This window comes from Sinohyriopsis cumingii, chromosome 1 (assembly GCF_028554795.1).
Source record: "Sinohyriopsis cumingii isolate HCF-2022 chromosome 1, ASM2855479v2, whole genome shotgun sequence".
In the NCBI taxonomy this organism is placed as follows: domain Eukaryota; kingdom Metazoa; phylum Mollusca; class Bivalvia; order Unionida; family Unionidae; genus Sinohyriopsis; species Sinohyriopsis cumingii.
The window spans coordinates 171,883,580-171,909,634 of record NC_142961.1 but is presented as its reverse complement, the minus strand read 5'-3'; the positions used below and the strand labels follow the sequence as shown (position 1 = coordinate 171,909,634).

Here is a 26,055-nt window from a genome sequence, read left to right as displayed (position 1 = left end):
GATATTGTATATAATAGTGTGAAATATATGTCATAGTGATTTGCTTTGGTCATGGTGTTGTACCAACCATGATCCATGCACATTCTGTTTCATGGCAGCATTTGCGAGCTCATACTTAAGCTTTCTGAGGCATTTTGTTATTAGAGTTAAAAAAAACCTCCAACTTGTTATTCAATTTCAATTAAAAAATGCACCAACAAGATTCATATAAAAAACAATTAAAAAAATTTGGACAGTATCGACCAAACCTTAGAAGAATATTGCACATGAAATTAAAAGTCATATTGGCCCTCTTGTGGCCCTGATTGTACGTTTCTTTTTTATGACATATTTACAAGTAGCTTGTTAAATTGTTTGGCAACTCAGAAAGCAATACATCTGGTAATTCGTGCATTTTAAAAACCTGTGAAGATTCATGGAAATCAGCTTCAGGGCCTTGAAACTGACGTTCCAACCTGACTGACTGTAAGGCTTCCAGAATTTCTCAAGAGATCAAATTACTTATCGGTAGCACATGATGAGGGAAACGTACAGGTGCCAAGTATTTTCCAGTATAGGTTCTGTTCTGCCCATAACATCACCGCTAGGGTACATATTTCCTCGTAATGAAAAGGAACAATTCATAGAACATAACAATCAGGAAACAGGATTTAATATGACAGGCAGTACCACAAGGAATTTAAGATACTAATTCCGCGAAAGGGATCGGGAATAATATAAAAGTGGTGTTGGTACAATAAGTAATTACTAATCGGAGCAAATGAGGCCAATTTGACATCCGTAGCCTCTTAGTTACTGAGTAATAAGCAATACGCATGAAATGAAAGCCATGTGTGTAGGACTATATCTTTCGAAGATACTTAAGTCTACAGTCTCTCGGCTAGCTACATATATAATACTTATTTTTCATGTAGTCAGCCAGTAACGGCGCACGAAAAATACTTCACAAGTGAGGAAAAAAGCGAAGCTATGCTTTGCTGTGCATTTAGTTTATGTATATACTTCTCTATCGAACAAACTTAAAGTGTTTCCAAACCGTTTCACCGGAACAGAATCGAAAATTTACTGTGCTTCAAAAAATTTCATTTTACATTTCAGGAATACATTATATCTATCGGAAACCACTTTGAAATTGACCACTGGTCATGAAAGAATTACATAATGTGAAATAAAGGTCATATGTGCCATATTTGCTGACAATTTGGGGATCCTGTTATTCAGATACGATGCCATTCTTTGCTTAAAGTAACATCACAAGTCAACATGTCAAATCGACACCGAGTAAAAGTCTTGAAGAAAGAACAAAAAAAAAATGACACGTTGACCGATATCGAGCCAAATATATAAAATAGAATACAACGTAGACAACTTTTATTAAACCTATAAGGGACCATTCAGACAGTTTAATCAAACAATGTGAAATAGCTCTAACATATAAGGGACCATGCAGACAGTATAATCAAACAGTGGTGAAATAGCTCTAACATATAAGGGACCATTCAGACAGTATAATCAAACAGTGGCGAAATAACTCTAACATATAAGGGACCATTCAGACAGTATAATCAAACAGTGGTGAAATAGCTCTAACCTATAAGGGACCATTCAGACAGTATAATCAAACAATGAAATAGCTCTAACATATAAGGGACCATTCAGACAGTATAATCAAACAATGAAATAGCTCTAACATATAAGGGACCATTCAGACAGTATAATCAAACAGTGGTGAAATAGCTCTAACATATAAGGGACCATTCAGACAGTATAATCAAACAGTGGTGAAATAGCTCTAACCTATAAGGGACCATTCAGACAGTATAATCAAACAATGAAATAGCTCTAACATATAAGGGACCATTCAGACAGTATAATCAAACAGTGTGAAATAGCTCTAACATATAAGGGACCATTCGGAAAGTATAATCAAACAGTGGAATAGCTCTAACATATAAGGGACCATTCAGACAGTATAATCAAACAGTGTGAAATAGCTCTAACATATAAGGGACCATTCGGAAAGTATAATCAAACAGTGTGAAATAGCTCTAACATATAAGGGACCATTTAGACAGTATAATAAAACAGTGGTGAAATAACTCTAACATATAAGGGACCATTTAGACAGTATAATCAAACAGTGGTGAAATAGCTCTAACATATAAGGGACCATTCAGACAGTATAATCAAACAGTGGTGAAATAACTCTAACATATAAGGGACCATTCAGACAGTATAATCAAACAGTGGTGAAATAGCTCTAACATATAAGGGACCATTCAGATAGTATAATCAAACAGTGAAATAGCTCTAACATATAAGGGACCATTCAGACAGTATAATCAAACAATGGTGAAATAGCTCTAACATATAAGGGACCATTCAGAAAGTATAATCAAACAGTGTGAAATAGCTCTAACATATAAGAGACCATTCAGAAAGTATAATCAAACAGTGTGAAATAGCTCTAACATATAAGAGACCATTCAGACAGTATAATCGAACAGTGGTGAAATAGCTCTAACATATAAGGGACCATTCAGACAGTATAATCAAACAGTGGTGAAATAGCTCTAACATATAAGGGACCATTCAGACAGTATAATCAAACAGTGAAAAAGCTCTAACATATCAGGGACCATTCAGACAGTATAATCAAACAGTGAAATAGCTCTAACATATAAGGGACCATTCAGACAGTATAATCAAACAGTGGTGAAATAGCTCTAACATATAAGGGACCATTCAGACAGTATAATCAAACAATGAAATAGCTCTAACATATAAGGGACCATTCAGACAGTATAATCAAAACAGTGGTGAAATAGCTCTAACATACAAGGGACCATTCAGACAATATAATCAAACAGTGAAATAGCTCTAACATATAAGGGACCAATCAGACAGTATAATCAAACAGTGGTGAAATAGCTCTAACATATAAGGGACCATTCAGACAGTATAATCAAACAGTGTGAAATAGTTCTAACATATAAGGGACCATTCAGACAGTATAATCAAAACAGTGGTGAAATAGCTCTAACATACAAGGGACCATTCAGACAATATAATCAAACAGTGAAATAGCTCTAACATATAAGGGACCATTCAGACAGTATAATCAAACAGTGGTGAAATAGCTCTAACATATAAGGGACCATTCAGACAGTATAATCAAACAGTGGTGAAATAGCTCTAACATATAAGGGACCATTCAGACAGTATAATCAAACAATGAAATAGCTCTAACATATAAGGGACCATTCAGAGAGTATAATCAAAACAGTGGTGAAATAGCTCTAACATACAAGGGACCATTCAGACAATATAATCAAACAGTGAAATAGCTCTAACATATAAGGGACCATTCAGACAGTATAATCAAACAGTGGTGAAATAGCTCTAACATATAAGGGACCATTCAGACAGTATAATCAAACAGTGTGAAATAGTTCTAACATATAAGAGACCATTCAGACAATATAATCAAACAGTGAAATAGCTCTAACATATAAGGGACCATTCAGACAGTATAATCAAACAATGGTGAAATAGCTCTAACATATAAGAGACCATTCAGACAGTATAATCAAACAGTGGTGAAATAACTCTAACATATAAGGGACCATTCAGACAGTATAATCAAACAGTGGTGAAATAACTCTAACATATAAGGGACCATTCAGACAGTATAATCAAACAGTGTGAAATAGCTCTAACATATAAGGGACCATTCAGACAGTACAATCAAACAGTGGTGAAATAGCTCTAACATATAAGGCACCATTCAGACAGTATAATCAAACAGTGGCGAAATAACTCTAACATATAAGGGACCATTCAGACAGTATAATCAAACAGTGGTGAAATAGCTCTAACATATAAGGGACCATTCAGACAGTATAATCAAAAGTGGTGAAATAGCTCTTAATTAGTGATCAATAACAAACAAAAGCAAGTACCTGGAAGAAACCAACAACAAAAACAAACGAATTCAATATTGTGCATATAGGTTACTTCATTTGTGAATGAAAATATGAACGAGTGTTTCGGATGGAAATACTGCACGACCATGGGAGTGCAGTATATCCAACAGACAAAACGAGTTCATATTTTCCCATACAAATGCAGGAACCTTTTTATTATATGCTCATTTCCTTATTCTACCTAAGGCTTAATTAAGTAAACAAAAATACACTACAAGAAACAAAGTAACTGAACGTATGCCGTATTCCAAACCAAATACACAAGCGCAGATTCATCAGTACACAACAACAATATTATTAATACGCCCAGATAAATTTGAACTTAGTCGCGCGCTAGACATAAAATTCGAAAGAAAACGGCGTTTTGGTCTACTTGAAATTGAAATTTGGAGTCATATTGTGAATGAATGCGCATTGCAACAACTTTTCCATTTGATCTGGAATGAATAGGATTTGGTATTTTTGTCGATTTTACGAAATTTCGTTATTATGGACTGGATTTATTCGTGGCAATTCTACATGAAGTACATCGGGTTTCAGCAGCGTATTCACATCTGCAAGTGTGTTTTTGTTCTTTCACTGAATGTTTGAAGTCATAATGCAGGAAAAATAGGAAGTCTTTCAATTGCAATTATCAAAAAGACGCTATGGAACATAATGTTTATTTCATTTTGAGTGCAGTAAAGGGGTTGTTACTGCACTTGGAATATAGTCGAAATTACCGTACAATTTCGAAATGTGTAATCAAGCTTGAGAACCCATGACATGGCTCGTGTAATTCGGATTTGCAGAACTAAGAAAGTACATTTTGAGGAAATTCAGGATGTGAAACTGTAAGCATATTTTTTGCCATTCATATCATCAGCTAAAGAAGACAGCTAATGCCTTGTCACTTGCATGTTATTTGTAGGGACCCATCACTTTTTCTGAAATCTGGCGTCTATCGCTAGCCTAAATCCAAAACAGTGTATCAAGAAAGTTAACGCGGAATGTGGCAAAGCAGCTCGTATGTGGAAATCCACGAAACATCTGCTTAAGTTCATTCAGAAACAAATTTAATCAACCAAAACGCATAGCGCCTACTACGTGAGTGTACATGCTTTGTTTGCAAAGTAGTTCCTAATACACCATTGGGCAGACGTGAGTGCAATATGAAGTGAACGTGAGTGCAGTATCTTAAAATACTGAACGATTCTGACAATGTAAAGTTAACGGAGAAAAAAATGAACATATAACAAATATTATTATTTTTATTTGTTGATTATAATAGCATGCAAAAATGCAAATTAAAAAAAGAGTTTCAAGTGGGCCTTAGATTGCTCACCTGGCTCACTTATACCTGTTGCTTTTAACAAATTTTTAAAAATCGAGATGTCTTTTTTATACTTTTGATATAACTGTAATTCATTCATTGTACTTTCAGAAGCTAGTTATGCATTCTGGGAAAGTTCGTTTTACCTACTGTAATAACTGCTGAAGTTATTGTACTTTGGACAAATTCTGGCTGATTTTTCGAACACATGGGAACCATTTTTGTCAGCTCTGTGCTTACATTATGTACAATTTCCACAAGTACGGTATGTAAAGAAACTTCAGCCATGGTACATGAAAGTAGCCTTGAGGTATGTCAAAATTCTCCCCGTTACAACATACCTTTATACATGTCACTAATAATTGTACAGCACCACATCTTCCTGAAATGTTAAGGGAACTAATCAACACAACTTCTGTGCATTCTATTTTCCTGTAGCAAACCAACCTTACACAAAATGTATTATATAGGCAAATTTGATTTTTTAAAGTTCTGATTGGGAATTGTTTTACATTCAAATTAGAAAGAAAATGAACAGTTTTGTCGCTGGGAATGGGTCCAGTTTCGGCAGACCCAGAAAGATCCCTGAAGATGGATTGGTATCATTAATATAGACTTGAAAGGTCGTCATCTCAGGATACTTTATCTTTGTTTTGTGCGTGCTATATTTACTAACGAGGACTTTTTTATGGCTGATCGCTATCATTTGTTTAAAAAATCTAAGCATTTTATACTAGAATGTTTTGTGCCAAATTTTAGTAAAAACTGGGACAATGGTTTTTGGAAAGAAGTTTAAAATAGCATCTGGTCAAAACTGAACCAGTGGGTTTTGAAAAACGTTTAAAATAGCATTTGGTGAAAACTGGGCCAGTGGATTTTGAAAAGAAGTTTAAAGTAGCATTTGTTGATGAAAGAAGGACACAGTAATACAGGTCTACGACATAAGTTTATTTATAAAATTTATAAAAGACAAATGTAAATTAAATGAAGATTTGATTGATATTATTCAGCTTACTGTTAATTTCTGCTGTGGCTTTCATACAGCCGTCAATAAGCCTTGAAAAATATAGCAGAATGTGTGTTAACTAAGTAAATTTGGAAAGGTCAATATTACAAAAGGATGGGATTAGTTCTTTCTTTAATGTCTCATTCAATGATTCAATGATATTTCCTAAGCTACGTTCCGAAATGTACAATGGTTACGTTGTCATGTTATCTTTCTAGATGAGCATGTACAATGGTTACGTTGTCATATTATCTTTCTATCTGAGCATGTATAATGGTTACGTTGTCATGTTATCTTTCTAACTGAGCATATACAATGGTTACGTTGTCATGTTATCTCGGTAGCTGAGCATGTATAATGATTACCTTGTCATATTATCTTTCTAGCTGAGCATGTATAATGGTTATGTTGTGACGCTATCTTTCTAGCTGAACATGTACAATGGTTACGTTGTCATGTTATCTTTCTAGCTGAGGATGTATAATGGTTACGTTGTCATGTTATCTTTCAAGATGAGCATGTACAATGGTTACATTGTCATGTGATCTTTCTATCTGAGCATGTACAATGGTTACGTTGTCATATTATCTTTCTAGCTGAGCACGTATACTGGTTACGTTGTCATGTTATCTTTCTACCTGATTGTGTACAATGGTTAAGTTGTCATGTTATCGTTCCAGATGAGCATATACAATGGTTACGTTGTCCTGTTATCTTTCTATCTGAGCATGTACAATGGTTACGTTGTCATATTATCTTTCTAGCTGAGCATGTACAATGGTTACGTTGTCATGTTATCTTTCTAGCTGAGGATGTATAATGGTTACGTTGTCATGTTATCTTTCAAGATGAGCATGTACAATGGTTACATTGTCATGTGATCTTTCTATCTGAGCATGTACAATGGTTACGTTGTCATATTATCTTTCTAGCTGAGCACGTATACTGGTTACGTTATCATGTTATCTTTCTACCTGAGAGTGTACAATGGTTAAGTTGTCATGTTATCGTTCTAGATGAGCATATATAATGGTTACGTTGTCCTGTTATCTTTCTAGCTGAACATGTACAATGGTTACGTTGTCATATTATCTTTCTAGCTGAGCACGTATACTGGTTACGTTGTCATGTTATCTTTCTACCTGATTGTGTACAATGGTTAAGTTGTCATGTTATCGTTCCAGATGAGCATATATAATGGTTACGTTGTCATGTTATCGTTCCAGATGAGCATGTATAATGGTTACGTTGTCCTGTTATCTTTCTAGCTGAACATGTACAATGGTTACGTTGTCGTGTTCTCTTTCTAGATGACAAAGATTACCATATTTATCGTGGTTTCTTTTACCTCTTATCTACCACTTTTTATTAGATGGTTGATACTAATGGAGAACTTAGTAATAATATTTCTATTAAGATATTGAAGAAGTGATAAATAAGCTTTACGTTCACAAATATCAATTAGATCGAGTTACCTGCAGTTTCATACCTTTACCATCAAGTCAGTTTCTTTTTCTTTGTAAGGACTTTTCATTCTATTGTTATTCTTTGTTTGGAAATTTGATGATACTGTTATTATTCTTTGACAGCACTTTTGATCCTATTGCTGTTTTCTGACAGGACATTTGATCTTACTGTTATTCTTTGTCGGGACTTCTTATTATAATAATATTCATTGATAGAACTTTTCATCAAGTTCTTTTCTTACTCTTTCTTTCTTGAAATAGCTGACATATTTGGTTTCGTTTTACACAATTTTACATGTGTTTATTTCTGTATGATTTCTTTTGATTTCGATTTTTAAACATGCTGTAAAATACGAAGTTCAATTGGTATACTTATAAAATAATAATGAATCTAAACAAGTAAGAGAGCTATATTTAAAATTACCCTGTCCCAGTACAAAAATAACAGATAAAAAGATGTGGCTGTAAGACCGATCTACCGTTATTATTATCTGAAGTATATAAAGTTCTTGATGTATATTGTTGTTCTGGTAAAAATATTTTCAAATAAAGAACTATGGTTAAATTCGTGCACACCCTTAGGAACTTTGCGGAGGCCAGAGTCTGTTGCGTTCCTTGGGTCACAACGTTACAAGAAAGTCTGAAGGTAAAAGAAGACATTACACCAAATGAGCCTGGAGCCCGTTCCCAGCATACACTCGAGTGTATTCCCATTAGACCAAATGTGTTTGGAGCCCGTTCCCAGCATACACTCGAGTGTATTCCAATTAGACCAAATATGTCTGGAGTCTATTTCCAGCATACGCACAAGAATATTCCAATTATAACAAATGTGTCTGAAGTCTCTTCCCAGGATAAACATGAGAGTATTCCAATTACACCAAAATGTGTCTGGAGCCCGTTCGCAGCATACAATCGAGCGTATTCCAATTAGACCAAATGTGTTTAAAATTTATTCCATGCATACACTTGAGTGTATTCCAGTTAGACCTAATGTGTCTTGAGTCTGTTTCCAGCATTCACACGAGTGTACTCCCATTAGATCAATTGTGTATAAAGTCTATTCCCAGCATACACTCAAGTGTATTGCATTAGACCAAATGTGTCAGGACTCTATTCCCATCATAAATATGATTGTAACCTTTATATCATCAGTCTTGTAATATACTCACTGATCTGGAGAAAGACGACATGGATTTTATCTGATGGATGTAATAGGGAATAAAATCGTAGATAGAAATCCTAATTACTGAGAAATGTTAACATCCACCCAGCTAGTAACAGGCGGGTAGCCTTTGTTATAATCTTCATTGAAATTAAATAATCGTAGGTACTGAAACTGCTGTGTAAACGAGGTTATACAGACAATTAGACAAGGAATCGACAACGTATTTTATCATTTAACTGTTGCATTCGGCCCCACCTGTGGCCTAGGTGGTTAGAGCGTCCGCCTCGGGTGCGGGAGGTCGTGGGTTCGAACCACAGCCGAGTCATACCAAAGACTTATGAAAATAGTACAACAGCTGCCTCGCTAGGCGCTCAGCATTCAGAGATTAGTGTTAGAACTGGTCGGTCTGGTGTCAGGATAATATGGCTGGGTGGGACGTCATGCTACATGTCTGCGGCATGATGGCCTAGTGCTAGACATAACTATAAACTGCCACACTACAGACATCGTAGCGATATGACTGAAAAATTATGAAAGCTACGTTAAACATCCAAATCACACACACATTCGGCCTCAGTCTCATATTTTAGGATATTCGAACCATCCCATTTATCGCTCAGTTGTACAGACATTGGTATACAATGTACTTCTATGTAATTCACATTTGCAACTGACGTCAGTGACGTGTACATATAACATACTGCTCTGTAACAGTCATGTGTATATAATGCATTGCTACTTTGTAAAAAAAAAAACTATTAATATAATGTACTGCTAGTCTTAACAGACGCATATATAATGTACTGCGACTCTGTAACAGACATGTATATATAATGTACTGCTACTCTGTAACAAACATGTTTATATAATGTACTGCTACTCTGTAACAGACACGTGTATATAATGTATTGTTACTCTGTAACAGACATGTGCATATAATGTACTGCTGCTCTGTAACAGACACGTGTATATAATGTATTGTTACTCTGTAACAGACATGTGCATATAATGTACTGCTGCTCTGTAACAGACACGTGTATATAATGTATTGTTACTCTGTAACAGACATGTGCATATAATGTACTGCTGCTCTGCAACAGACACGTGTATATAATGTATTGTTACTTTATAACAGACATGTGTATATAATGTCCTGCTACTCTGTAACAAACATGTTTATATAATGTACTGCTGCTCTGTAACAGACACGTGTATATAATGTATTGTTACTTTATAACAGACATGTGCATATAATGTACTGCTACTCTGTAACAGACACGTGTATATAATGTATTGTTACTCTGTAACAGACATGTGCATATAATGTACTGCTGCTCTGCAACAGACACGTGTATATAATGTATTGTTACTTTATAACAGACATGTGTATATAATGTCCTGCTACTCTGTAACAAACATGTTTATATAATGTACTGCTGCTCTGCAACAGACACGTGTATATAATGTATTGTTACTTTATAACAGACATGTGTATATAATGTACTGCTACTCTGCAACAGACACGTGTATATAATGTATTGTTACTCTGTAACAGACATGTGCATATAATGTACTGCTGCTCTGCAACAGACACGTGTATATAATGTATTGTTACTTTATAACAGACATGTGAATATAATGTACTGCTGCTCTGCAACAGACACGTGTATATAATGTATTGTTACTTTATAACAGACATGTGCATATAATGTACTGCTGCTCTGCAACAGACACGTGTATATAATGTATTTGTTACTCTGTAACAGACATGTGCATATAATGTACTGCTGCTCTGCAACAGACACGTGTATATAATGTATTGTTACTTTGTAACAGACATGTGAATATAATGTACTTCTGCTCTGCAACAGACACGTGTATATAATGTATTGTTACTCTGTAACAGACATGTGCATATAATGTACTGCTGCTCTGCAACAGACACGTGTATATAATGTATTGTTACTCTGTAACAGACATGTGAATATAATGTACTGCTGCTCTGCAACAGACACGTGTATATAATGTATTGTTACTTTATAACAGACATGTGTATATAATGTACTGCTACTTCTGTACCAAACATATATATAAAATGTACTCCTAAAGAAATCTCGTATATTTCAATTAGTTTATTTATTGGGTATCAAAATTTCAGTGAATGTGTGCACGTCGAGTTGGGATTTAAAAACAAATAATAAGAGACCAGGGTTTGAACGTCAGTTTATTTCACGTTCTAGAGATTCGAATGTGCTTTCTCGAAGATAGAATACATGATTTCTTAAAATCCAATTAAGAAATGACGTTTTAAGCACGTATCTCTGTGTAGTTTTCGTGTTTTAGATTGCAGCTATTCACAATGCGAGACTCCAATACGAGAGTTTGAGAGAGGCATTCAGAAAATTCGTCTCAATCGCATAAGCTTTCTCTATGTAAAATATTAGAGTTGAGAGTGATACATGTACTCCGAACTTGAAAAAATTTAATATAAGTGTACAATCAAACTTCACTGGAAAGTGACGAAATATTGCAACTATGCAATTTACTAAAATGTATCCTCTAATTATCTAATCGAATAAATCGTTTCTTCGAATATGCGATCTCGAATCATGTTATACCCATTTTTTTCAATTGTTTCTGAAGGTTGCGTTTTCGAACTTCTAGAACGTGCATTGCTCACGTATTGAATACGCGATCATTAAGTTGACATCATTTCAGTTGTTTGTCTTGATATTGGGTATTCGAACTTTTACTACATGCATGTGAATCTCAAGAATGCGAACTGTTTTCACGTGACGCTTTTGTTGGTTTGTCATGTAGCTCGATTACGCGTAATGGATGTTTTAATTTGAGCCTAAGAGAAATCATATTCACTCGAGTTAGAAAGATAATGTGATTCAAATGCATCTTCGGATTGGTTCTGTCAAATACGTGTAATCAGTCCACGTCATGTGTTTCATAAAGGAACTACCTACTGGTGGAAACGCAAACTTCCGTAGCGTCCTCGGAAGACTGGTAGGGGTGGGGGGTGGGGGACAGAAGAGCTATGAAACACAGCTGCAAACAAATAGATACTTTCTGCGACCGTGAAAAAGTTTCTGAAAACTTTTTATACTCTTCTATTTTCTGGAAGAAGAAAATTGTTTTAGAAGTTGGAAACTTTTTATCGGTAACTTAACGATCCAACTGGAAATATTGTTTGGCGCCGAACGTTAGTTACATTGTATTCCTCCGAAAATTTGAAACAAGTGTTTATTTTGAAAGTAGTGTGATATGTTTATTATTTGCAATCCGAATATTTGATTTTGTTGAAATGCATAAAAAAAATCCCAAATACTGGATGACATTTTGTTTACAGTCCAATGTTTTAAGGTTATGTTTATTGCAAGAACGTTTCCCAGTGGCATACGATAAACAAGTATTATCTTGAGCAACGAGATGTAAACTTTAAGATAAACTAATCAGAGTAAACTTGAGGGGCTTTGCTCTAGTCTGCACCAGCACAATTACATAGAAAGTATTATTTTAAACTACACTAGACATCGCCAAACCCCTGTTATGTTAAAGTACAGTGGATATAGCCCAAGATCTTTTACATCAAACAACACTGGACGTCGCTCAAGCTCTGAAGGCACACCAGTACAGGATTTTTACATATAGTCTCCTATATATATATATATATATATATATATATATATATATATATATATATATATATATATATATATATATTTATTTATTTATTTATATATATATATATATATATATATATATATATATATATAGAGAGAGAGAGAGAGAGAGAGAGAGAGAGAGAGAGAGAGAGTGCATACGTCTGAAGATTCAATATACATACAAATATACTTTTTTATTGTTAAGGCAATGCTCCCTATACCTTACAGTGAAACATTTCAAATTGTATAACAAAGCATTGTTGTACAAGACACAAAACTGCATTTCCCCCCGCAGAAAGAAATTTCTGCCGAGATCATGAAATGATATAAGCTCTCGTTGTAAAATAATTTTACAGCAAGAACTTGACTAGTCCCTAAATTGTGAATTTGGAAAAACACATTTTTAGTGGCAGTCCAAAGAGGTAATATGCGTTTGAGAGGACGACATACAGTGCTCGAGTGACCCTTTCATCTTACAAACAACTCCTCTCTCAAACGGGTACGTTCTTTGTAGCGAGTGAGTCATTCCAGATCACAATGCAAGCAGCCAAAGGCTTGCGTCTACAAGACATGTTAGTATGTTAGATGGAGAAAATACCGTAATGTCGACCCGAATGATTAATACAAAATAAAAACTACGGCAGCTAATATAAACGACCAATAAATGAATTACACGACATGTTAAGAATTACACGGAATCACAGGACATGTTAACAATTACAGTGAATGAAAGGACATGTTAAGAACTACATTGACTCACAGGACATGTTAACAATTACACCGAATCACAGGACATGATAAGAACTACACTGATTCACAGGACATGCTAACAATTATACTGAATCACAAGACATGTTAACAATGACACTGAATCACAGGACAATGAATATATTCTATTGAGAAGCCGTAGTTGACTTCGTTAATGATGGTACGGCAATCTTTGTTGTGTGATCAGTTCTTAGTCAGGTCTAGCTATTTATGCCGATCTTCTTGATAAGACACAGCGCCTTCAAAATGGCTGTAATGGTAAGGAATCGAGGTGCACGAGAACGCTCTGGTGGCCTAGTGGTTAGAGCGTCCGCCTCAGATGCGGGAGGTTGCGGTTTGCACCCCGGCTGAGTCATACCAAAGACATCTAAAAATGGTACAAACAGCTGCCTCGCTTGGCGCTCATCATTAAGATGTTAGTGTTAGGAGTGGTCGGTCTGGTGTCACGATAACGTGACGGGGTGGGACATCGTGCTACGTGTCTGCGGCATGATGCCCCAGTGCTAGTGATCACTATAAACTGCCACACTGCAGACATCGTAGCAATATGACTGAAAAATTGTTAAAGCTATGTGAAAAATCCAACACACACACACACACACACTAAGCCAGCGATATTCTGACACTGAGGTATATATAAAAATCTTAGTTCGTATTTAGAAATGCATATATCTCCAACCTGTATGACAATATCATTTATAAACTAACATCCATATACGAAACAAAGACAAAGCGCTAATGCTTGGATTCCATATTGAAAGGTTAAGATGCATGATTGTATGAAATAATTTTATGTTAGAAAGACACCAATATAATCCATTATGCAAGAGAGTCATAATTCATTTGTGTTGTTATTCTTTTAAATTTCTTTGATGCAATAATGAAGTCTAACATACAATGTAGTATATATAATCAGAAGATTTTTAAAATAAAAAATATTGACTATTGTATATAGCAATATTTCTGCAATACATGTTTATGATAGCTATTTGTTGTCAGAGAGAAAACCATTAAACAGAAGTGACAAAATAGTGCAAAGATTCCGACATTGCTACGAATGAGTAACATCCTAAACACAGTCGGGATCTGTAGACCCGCCTCTCTCGATTTAAGAAATATGCACAAAAACTAAAAATAACAGGAAATCAGACTGGAACAGTAGAGTTCAGTGATCGTATTTTAATGAATAACGAAACGAGTATATCAGCATGTGAGAAAGCTAAAATGGTTTCAATGTTTTCCGTAACTTGCCAATGCGTCAGCACCTAAACACTCGATTCCCATCTGACCCTTCAGTAATGGCGGTATAGGTCGCTAAATAGCATAACAGCAGGCATCAGGTGCTCGACGCGAGCATGCTGTTGAAAAAACACACAATAATCTGAAGGAAAAAATCATACAGAGGGCCACAACTACCAGATTACCCCCACGATCCGTTCTCACATAGGACGATCTCTATCACAGTCTTTCAGTCTTTAAAGGTACACGACCATACCCTATGGCTTGTATATTTGAGCTATCGTGAGATATTTTTCTATTCATCAAGCCATCATTGACTTTTCTGCGTTGAACCAAACTGAAGTTGCGGGCTCCGAAACGTGCGATTTTCGCGAATTTTTACTGCTAAGACAAGTCCGAGCTCATGTGACTACCGGTGAAAAGAGAGAGCTACATGTACCATGTTTGCGACTCTTTGATAATCCCTTCGTTAATTACAGAACAGTGGTAGATGCAAAAGTAAGTTTTTACTTACCAATTACTCGATTCAACTTTAGGAATCCTGTTCCATGGAAGAATTAGACATTGTCTTCTTCACTGCACATGCATCGTATACAAGCGACTCTATTTTCAAAATAAGTAAACTATGCGGCACATAGTCAACGCCGAAATACGATTGGCTCAAAAGGTTATACTTATTGCCACATGAGCTCGGACTTGTATCAGCTGTACAAATTCGCGAAAATCGCACGTTTCGGAGCCCGTAACTTCAGCTTGGTTCAACGCAGAAAAGTCAATATGGCTTGATGAATAGAAAAATATCTCAGGAGTATAACATGCCATAGAGTACGGTCGTGTGCATTTAAAGACGGAAATAGTAGAAGGAATTCGAGGGTCTGGGGTGGAACCAAGTATTTGGAAGCTACGTACCTTCTCTCTTATACAGTATGATAGAAAGGGTCTTATGTCAGAACGGGTCATGCGGGGTAATCTAATGTATTTTATTTTTGTCACTCTGTATCATTTTTTTTCCTTCAGATTTTTTTTCTTTTTTTCTTCTCAACATCAAGCTCGTGTCGAGCACCTGTACAGTAGACCCCATCTAATTTTGGATATATCCTGAACGGCAGTATAGCATCTGTCAACATATCATAAAATGAAGCTCTGTGCTCAGATAAAGAATCTGCATGATGTCAACTCAGAAAACCTGTGAAAGCTGAGAAACCTGTAGTGTTATACACTACCCCATGCCCCAGCCCTCGCGTAGTTAAATAACCTATTTTTGGCCAACATGTTACATGTATCTCTTCTTAAAAGTCAAAACATAAGGTATATTGTCATATAGAGAACTGTTCCAACGCCAGATTAGTTGACATTTAACCTTTTGTGGTGTGCGTGATAAGCAAGACATCACTTCTAGTGTCATTATTCATAATCGGTTATATTACATCACAGTGAAATAACTGTACTGCTAAAGTCCACAAAACTGTACATATCCTTCCTAATGATTATTTTACATGCTCAGTAATCATGCTTTCATCGCATGTCACAGGTGTGTGAAGGAATATCACGGGTATGTGAAGGAATGTCACAGGTGTGTGAAGGAATGTCATGGGTATGTCAAGGAATGTCACGTGTATGTGCAGGAATGTCACATGTATATGAAGGAATGTCAGGTCTATGACTGCATGTCACAGGTGTGTGAAGGAGTGTCACATGCACGTGAAGGACTGTCACAAACAACTGACATTTATTAATTTGTGTAAAGGTAAGCCAGCATTAATGCAGATTTTAAAAAACTAGGTACAAAAGAAAATGCAGATTGAAGGCCGAAACAAACACATACATACATTCACTAGATTGATACTTGTCTATCTTCTTAAGCATCCGGCTAGTAAACTGCCAATTAAATATCTAAATTAATAATGCAATAAATAAAATTTGCACAGTCTTAAGGTGTAAACAAAACAAGTAATTAACAAGGAATGACCATCAGTGAGAAGTGGGTCAAGTTCAAGTATGTCAACTTGTCATCATATTTCAGAACTTGTCATCATATTTCAGAACTTATCATCATATTTCAGAACTTGTCATCATATTTCAGATCGTTCCTAGAAACAACAGATTGGTATATTAAAAAGAAACGTTGTAAAACCAACATTTGTATCGTCACCATATCTTCCATTTAATATACTAAGATTATTATTCGCATTTTCCCAATCTAATTTTACTCGTTTTTAGACTATTTATACCCATCGCAAATGTTTGCGGTATCATTGCGAAGTTTGACGCAATCGGTGCCAACATCAAAGTTTTTGAGAAGGAACTCGTCTTTTCCAAATAATCACTGATGTCATGAGTATCATTAAAATATCACATAAGAAGCATATTAATTCAAACTACACTTGATAGAAATTTATAAAACAAAGCTATCAATTTTATCTTTAGTAGAAAACCTTGAATTGGATGGAAGAATATAGATGACTCCAAAATAAACATCTGCTTAGTTTACTAACCAGATTTAACGACTTTAAACCAAACTATGTAATCTGAGTCAGAGAGAATGATGGCTAGAAAAAGAGAGATATAATCCTTTGGACAACATCTCAGATGTCGAATATGAAGTAAGCTTATGGTCTTTCTGTCAACCAGATCAAGACCGTACCCCCCCCCCCCCTTCCCCGGTCACCATGCCCAATAACGTCACGGCGATATCGCTAATGTGACGTTCTACAGTTTCCAACTTTTAAGCAGAATAATTTCCCATGTTTTCTTTACTGATGATCCTGGCTATTTAAATAACACCATGCATATCGCAGGTATTTTTGAAGGAACTTATAAATTCCTTTCTTTGGTGTATGATTGATGGGGGTAAATTGGGTTATAGAGTTAACATCCTGGCCCTACTTCAAATGTGCATCTATCAAAAGACTGCGAGCTCCGCTTGGTCATTATTTTACTTCCTGGATTTCAAACGTAAATTGTAAAAGAAAAAAAAAAATCCCAGTTAACAACTGTTTGTTTAATTTTTTTATACTTATTATATATTTTGTAATTCATTTATTGCACTTTCAGAAGCTATGTATTGCATACTCTGGCAGAATTTGTTTCACTATTTTGATACCTGCTAAAATTTGGCGTTCACTGGACTAGTTGAGACTGATTTTTGAGGACATTTTGATCAGATGTGAGCTTAAATCATGCACGATTTCAACAACCACAACATGTAAAGGAGTTTCAGCCACAGTACATGAAACAAACAAAGACGTATGCCAACACTCTCCACTGTGCATCTTGCAAATTCAAACCATTTCACCTTACACCTGCAACTATCAGAAATACGTAATATATGTGAAGCGTCCAGTTATCTGGATAATTATCTCCAGAATTATAAACTGATATTTAAACGATTTTAAAAAAAAAAAGTAAACTTATTCAAATAGCAGCATTTTACCTGATTGACCTTACTTTGATAACACTAAAACGGTATAAAACGATGTGCTACCTAACGATATATTTACACTGGAGAATTTTCCTTATAATTATTCCAATAACTAAATTCAAACTTCTATTTCACTAGTAATACAAATAATATATTTATCTGAAGATCAAATAAAACAGAAATTAATTTAGATTGGTATTACCTGATTGTGATATCATAGGTCAGTACAACCAATCAGGTAATTGAGATGGGTTATCTCCCCTGGAAAATCTTGATGGTAACTTTACTTCTTAAAACACTCTAAAAAGAGGTGCAAAAATCGACAACACCACGAAAAGAATAATGAATAATGACCTAACCAAACACAAACCAAATTATTTTTTATTAGGTGGAAATGATGCCCGTGACGGAAGGTCACTAAATAAAATCAGAACAGATTTTGAAAGTTTACTGTATTGCTAGGTATTGCAGCCCAGATACGTGTAAGATAAATAATATAAGGACTGCCTCCTCGTGTGGACACCTGGGTGAAAGAAATCAATGATCTGATCATTGACCTATGTGAAGACTTCAACCTACAGTACATTCCACGATACACATATTTCTCTCTTCAGAACCAGGATGTCAACCTAAGCCTCTACCACAGAGACAAAATTCATTTAAGTAGAAAAGGAATCTCCCAAGTACTGAGAAATATTAACATGTTTGCCCCCATTTTCAGGCAATATAATGAAGACTACTGTCTCTACTGTGGAGAAACTGCGCATGAGACACAGGTATGCCATCACGGCAAACAGACTGAATGCTTCAGATGCCATAAATTTGGACACAAACAAAGACTCTGTCAATCAGTGATTATACATAATAGGAAGCTGGCAAAGAGGAGAATGCCAATGCTTCATTTACAACAAATCTAAATGTACCTAGTGAGACCCTTGTCTATAACTATTCAATGGACACTATTGTATATGCAAACGTTAACGAATTTTCAGTGTCTGTATGTGACTTTGAAGACGCTAATACATACGAATATTTAAATATGGAAATAGGATGTCAGAATGATAAAATTAGTATGGAGACAATCTTAGTGAGCACCCCATTGCATGATGACATACATATAATTGATATGAAACTAAATATAAAAGGTTTTAACATAGGTCACTTAAATGTACAAGGTATAGTGGGAAAAACAGATCAGATTAAGTTAATCTTGTCGTCCAAGGAAAATAATACGTATGTTTTTGGACTCACTGAAACCAAATTAAATGCTAACCACAATGATAATCTATTTCACTGTCAAGGCTAAATTAAACCATTACAGAGGGACATTGAGACAGCAGGGAGAAGTCTTGTTGTATACATTAGGGAAGATGTAAATGCAGACAGGCGACTTGACTTGGAGTCACATGAAACTGAGAGTATCTGGTTGGAAATGTCTCAAAATAATGCAAAATCATTCCTAGTTGGTTTCTTTTACAGGCCACCTTCCTCCAAAGCAATTTGGAATGATAACTTTTTGAAACAAATGGAAAATGTTCTTGCACAGGAGAAAGAAACATGTATACTCAGCAGTGTTAAATAAGGACCCACTCAATACTCAAATAAGGAGTAACTGGATGGAATGTATTGAATCATTAGGCCTAGTCCAGCTGGTAAATGAGCCCACAAGAGTAACAGAAAACTCAAGCACTCTTATTGATCACATTTATACCAACCTACCAGACAATATGGCTTTTGTTAATGTACCGAATATTGGTCTTAGTGACCACTACCCTACGTTTTTGACAAGAAAGGTTAAATGCAAGAGAAATAAGAAAACTACACGCAGAACTATCACTTACAGATCGTTCAAAATTTTTAATGAAGAACAATTTCTAAATGATCTATATAAAGTTCGAAAGAATATGATCCAAATTTGGATGGCATACATGAAGCTCTGAGGGTGTGGACTGGCTTATTTATGGATGTAGTCTCTAAGAATGCACCACTGAAAGTACATCGAGCAAAAAATGAAATCCAACCTAATTGGCTTACTACAGAAATCCTAGAAGAAATGAAAACACGAGACCAGTTCAAGGTTATGGGAAACCATGCACAATATAAAGTATGGAGAAATAAAATAACAAGTATGATTAAAAAGCTATAAAAAAAATTATTATCAATCATTGCTTGAAAACAAAAAGAGCAACACAAACTCCATTTGGAAAGTCTTCAATGAACTCACTGGAGGAACACACAAAGATCAGACAAATAAAATTTACTAATTCCCGCTAAACCACACCATAGTCACTGATGACACTGACATTGCAAATGTTTTCAATGATTTTTTCACCACCTTTACCACAAAGGTAAAATAACCATTGATAGAAAACAACTTTAATGAACTGAAAATGCACTGCAGCAGCAAAATCTTTAATGAGGCGTGTTTCTCTATCTCACCAGTAAAAAAAAAACTTTGTTAAAAAATGTCTCACTGAACTTGATATCAAGAAAGCTACAGGACTTGATCAGATTGGTCCACGACTCATTAAATCTTCTGCCTCTGCTATTTTAGATAGCATAACATTCATAATCAATTCAAGTATTGGAACCTCATCTGTCCCCAAAATATGGAAAACTGCAAAAGTAACTCCTATTCACAAATCTGGTTCTAAGAATGATGCTGATAACTATCTGCCAATCTCAATACTACCAAACTTGTCAAAACTGATTGAAAAACATGTCCATGACTCATTCATGTCATATTTAACCAAACACATTCTGTTACACCCTAATCAATCAGGCTTTAGACAGAAACATTCTTGTGAGTCTGCCTTGATCTCCCTAACTGATAAATGGCTTCAAGCACTTGACCAAGGGAGAATAATAGGAGCTGCATTTGTAGATTTCAGGAAAGTTTTTGACATGGTGGATTATGAAATCCTTTTTGAAGAAACTGAAAATCTACCAATGTGATGTAAGCACAGTTAGATGGATTTGTTCACACTTAAGTAAGAGAACACAGAATGTTTACATAAATAATGTTCTGTCTGAACCTGGAACAATTAGATATGGAGTATCACAAGGCTCAATTCTAGGTCCATTACTATTTATTTTATTTATTAATGACCTACCACTTTTACTAAGGGACTCTATATGATCAACAGATCTCTATGCAGATGACACAACATTGTCAGACATCCAAAACACAAAACATGAACTCGAAATTTCTTTACAGAATGCACTAAACAAACTGGACAACTGGTGCACATGCAGTGGTATAGTGGTAAATACTGGTAAAACTAAAATATTATTTATCTCAACACGGCAAAAAAGGACAAATCTTGATAGTGATGATCTATGTTTGACATGGAAGGATAAAAATTTGCAAATGGTCTGTCGTGATAGACTACTTGGTGTTCTGGTAGATAATAACCTATCATGGACTGAACATATCAAACATATCAGTAGAAAAGTCAATTCAATTTTATGTTTTCTCAGTAGAATAAGACATTTTCTCCCTGAAAGGCACATAAAACTATTTTATAACAGTTACATACAACCCTATTTTGACTACTGTAGTACAGTATAGGGTAATTCAAATGATAAAAACATAGCAAAGCTGGCACATCTTCAAAAAAGAGCATTTGGGCTAATATCAATCCAGAAAGAAAGCAAGGAAAGTTTAGCTGGTAGGTTAAAAATATTACCTATTAAAGACCAAATCCGTTTTAGAAAAGCCAAATTAATGTACAGGATATCCAATAATAGTGCTCCTGAATATTTACAATCACTATTCCAGTATAGGCTACCTGGCAATACTCCCCACCTGCGATCCATGTCTACCAAACAGTATAAACTTCCGAAACCAAATAAGAATTTTTTTTTTTAAAGTTCCAATACCCTGGAACATTGCTCTGGAATAGTATTCCAGCTGGGATTAGAATTGCCCACTCCATTTCCTTCTTCCAAGCCCAATTTATCTAGTGGCTTCAGAGATGCAGCTAAAATAAATAAATTCCTTTGTATAAGGGCCTCAAGGAAGATTAGTTCTTAGCTAATTGTGTTATCCTCTTTAAATAAAGTCATTATTATTATTATTATTATTATTATTATTATTATTATTATTATTATTTACAACTATTGAACATAATCATCCAATTCTTACATTTGTTTATGTTAGTGTCATGACAGTGATCATGTTTACATTGTTATTATATTGTTTATTTCTAACCTTCAGTTTCGCTTTGTGCTGATATCTAGATTCACAAAGGAATAAATTATCCATTTCAAATCAGACGCCGACCTATCTGTACCCAACATCTATCTGGATATAAAGGCTGTTTTAAGCAAGGTCACTTTAACGCGTTTGGTGTTCCGGTGGTAATAAATATGTCTTTGTGGAGGGCAAGCAAGCAGCTGCGCCTCAAAAAATGTATGGTTGAACCGATATTAAATAGAGGTTAATTTGTATTGTGTCACTTGACCGCTATGTAAAAGCTTTTAATCTGTAACTTTAACCCTTTTTGCACGTGACACAGTTATAGTGGCAGTCAGAAAATAGCGTAGGAGGGCACATTCGCTGAAAAATGAGCCTATATGGGATTATAGTTCGTAGGGTAACAGGCCTATAAATTCCCTCCCCCCCCCCCATTTTAAGTACGAATCCGATCGGACATTTTCATATTGACATTTATTTTTAAACAAGTAACCCATTTTCAAGTAAATGTTAAGTTCATCTTAAACTTACCAAAGGCTTTCAACTCTTATTACCCATAACATAGATACAGCCACCGAAGGTCTCTGCTCTTCGGGTCGTGGTGGTGTAAATTACCAACAATGCACAAATCACAGTCATGAGGCGACTTCGTGCGCGTCAGAGTGATGTGTAACAAAGATGAGAAATCCTATGATTTAAAGATGTGTAACTAAGATGAGATGATTTAGGGATGCGTAACTAAGATGAGAAATCATACGATTTAGGGATGTGTAACTAAGATGAGAAATCTATGATTTAGGGATGTGTAACTAAGATGAGATGATTTAGGGATGCGTAACTAAGACGAGAAATCATACGATTTAGGGATGTGTAACTAAGATGAGAAATCCTATGATTTAGAAATGTGTAACAACTAAGATGAGAAATACTATGATTTTAGGGATGTGTAACTAAGATGAGATGATCTAGGGATGTGTAACTAAGACGAGAAATCATAAGATTTAGGGATGTGTAACTAAGATGAGAAATCCTATGATATAGGGATGTGTAACAACTAAGATGAGAAATCCTATGATTTTAGGGATGTGTAACTAAGAGGAGAAATCCTATGATTTTAGGGATGTGTAACTAGGATGAGATGGTTTAGGGATGTGTAACTACAACGGGAAGTCATAAGATTTAGGGATGCGTAACTGAGATGATAAATCATATGATTTAGTATTATCGATTCAGATACCAGAAAATCATGTTCGTTTGGCTAAATATAATAGCTCAGTGGGAAAATGTTATACTTTGTACATATGCTGGCTGACCAGATTCACAAATTTAGAACCGTTAACGTCAGACATCCCTACACATTGAGAGAGAGAGAGAGAGAGAGAGAGAGAGAGAGAGACCATTGCCATAATATTCACTGTCACCAGCAGAGCACTCAAGTTCTTATCGCATATAAATAATTCTGTAAATAATGAGTCATATTTTAGGATGGATGACATGGAAGTCCTCTGTCGAGGTAATGTAATACATGAATTAAGTTTCCTGAACCGTGTTGATAAATACGATTATTATAAATGCTGACAAAGGTTCAGCAGCATATGTAAAATAGAATGTGCTTGTTCACGTGGCAACGTTCCTTGTAGGTTTTTCTTTCAAGGCTTACGATAGAGTGTGTGTAGCGCCAGCAGCTTTTTGGGAACCATTGGATTCCTTGCTGTTCCATCAACCGCTGTGAACAATGGAATATTGTGTAATGTCTGGACTAATAAAGTAATATGGAGTTGAATTGGGAGTATGGTGGCGCGCGGTGGGGGGATGTCTGATGATAATGGAACTGAAGGCGGAATTTGTTGAATTAATCGTACGCGTTTAACTATACATTTTTTTGTAGGCTTTTGGACTGAATTAACCAGCAAGTAACACACATATAATGCTGTATGTTTAGTGTGTATTTAATATTTTGTTGGCAAGCGGATTGCTATTTAGATTGTCATTTTATTTCATGATTGCAAAATGCCATATCGAAGACCTTCAACCATGAACAAAAAAAATGGAAATACTGAAGAACTGTTGAGCTACAACAACTGGTTCAAGATTAGTAAGAAACACAAATTTAGGTTTAAAAACTACATCGAATCAACATTGTACATAATACAATTGCACGGAATGATTAGAAGTGCGCTTTCAGGCGTTAGTGTCGAATGATGTGGAACGATTAGAAGGGCGCTTTCAGATGTTAGTGTCTAATGATGTGGAACGATTAGAAGGACGCTCTAAGGGTTTAGTGTCTAATGATGTGGAACGATTAGAAGGGCGCTTTCAGGCGTTAGAGTCTACTGATGCTGGGGCAGTAAAAACGAACATTTATCACTCTTCCTCATCATCCGTCTGAAACTCAACGGAAGTTATATCCGTCTCCCTCTTACTGCCAAAGCGTCACTTTGAAATACTTCCAATTCTTATATTTAGTTAGTCGGTTATTCGGCAAGTAAAAGGGCCTCTAAGATGATTCAATATGCCCAATGCATGGTATATCTGGTGTTGGATCACATTAATCCCAATGACCATTATCTGGTATATCTGGTGTTGGATAACATTAATCCGAATGACTATTATCTTGTATATCTGGGGTTGGAGCACATTATTCCGAATGACCATTTTCTGGAATATCTGGGGTTGGATCACATTAATCCGAATGACCATTATTAGAATGCATTTTCCAAAGCATCATATTATCAATTAAATAATTTCTCACATCTTCACTGTAATGTATGAACAATACTACGTCAAGTAAAATGGCGGGAGGAGGGGTGCACGGCCATACATCGTGATTCGAATGATCCTTGTCAGATTGTATCCCTTTAGTACCCAATTTCAGTCATAATTAAACTACGCATTGAGTTTCAATATCAATTCTTTCATTTTTTTTTAATTGTAAGACCGATATTCTGCTGAAGCACTAATGAGTATTTTTTAAATATTTTTTTATATTTTTTATAAATCTTTAAATTTTGATATGTCAATGATGTAAATTTCTTTACAGGCTTTCGGTTCTTAAGAGTCAATTTTATACCGTTTCGACTTTGTCTTTACAAGCTCTTTCAATGGTGGCCATTCTCTACCAATGATACAATCAAACAAACTGCCATTAAAGTTTCACCCTTTCCCCATATGAAATTAATAAATCGAAGATGTATGGAGGGAAGGTGAAGCAGTTCCTAAATATGGACACAACGTATTTTAACAAAAGTATCACCTATTTAATATGATGATTTATAAAAACCAATTTTAAAAAATGTAAAACTAAAGTAGCACCACTATACAAAAGATTTCTCGCGTGCCCGTGTGAACAAATAAACCTTGTGCTCGTTTGAAAATCATGTCAGACAAGAAGACAGTAGAATATAAAGTATAAAAACAATCTCCGATCTAAATCATGCAGAATTTCGAAATTTAACTTACCATTTTGGAATTGGTCTACAGTAATTAACAGGGGTCACGAAAGAATCCAACAGAAAATGTTCTTCTTAGTCTGTTTCCAAAGCGTATGTTCTATAAATAGCCAACCTCTTTTCCTCTACAACCCTTGACTAATGCTGGTTACTGCATACCAAAGATCCATGTACATAAACGTGACGTAGTTCTCTTTCCAGCAGTCGAAGATATCATATATAAAGCCAATATTCAATATATCAATACTTGACTAACCAGGAAAATTAAAGATCTTGACAATACGGAAGAACGACAGTGCCGGAGTTTGGAGAAAAGGCCTCTGGAACTGGGATGCAGTGCAGCGAGAACTGCCCGCCATATATGGTGA

The 26,055-nt window shown here is 35.4% G+C and overlaps 1 protein-coding gene across 2 annotated transcripts in view; it reads right to left on the bottom strand.

Moving 5' to 3' along the window:
* LOC149808385 (uncharacterized) overlaps nt 1-26,055 on the bottom strand; it is a 54,008-nt gene extending 27,953 nt beyond the window's left edge. The window contains exon 1 of one of the 2 annotated variants that reach the window (XM_089976504.1): nt 25,698-26,055. In XM_089976504.1, coding sequence (XP_089832630.1) covers nt 25,698-25,700 — 3 coding nt within the window. In that variant the 5' untranslated portion in view covers nt 25,701-26,055. The remainder of the gene's footprint in view (nt 1-25,697) is intronic. The other variant, XM_089976512.1, reaches the window with a different exon arrangement.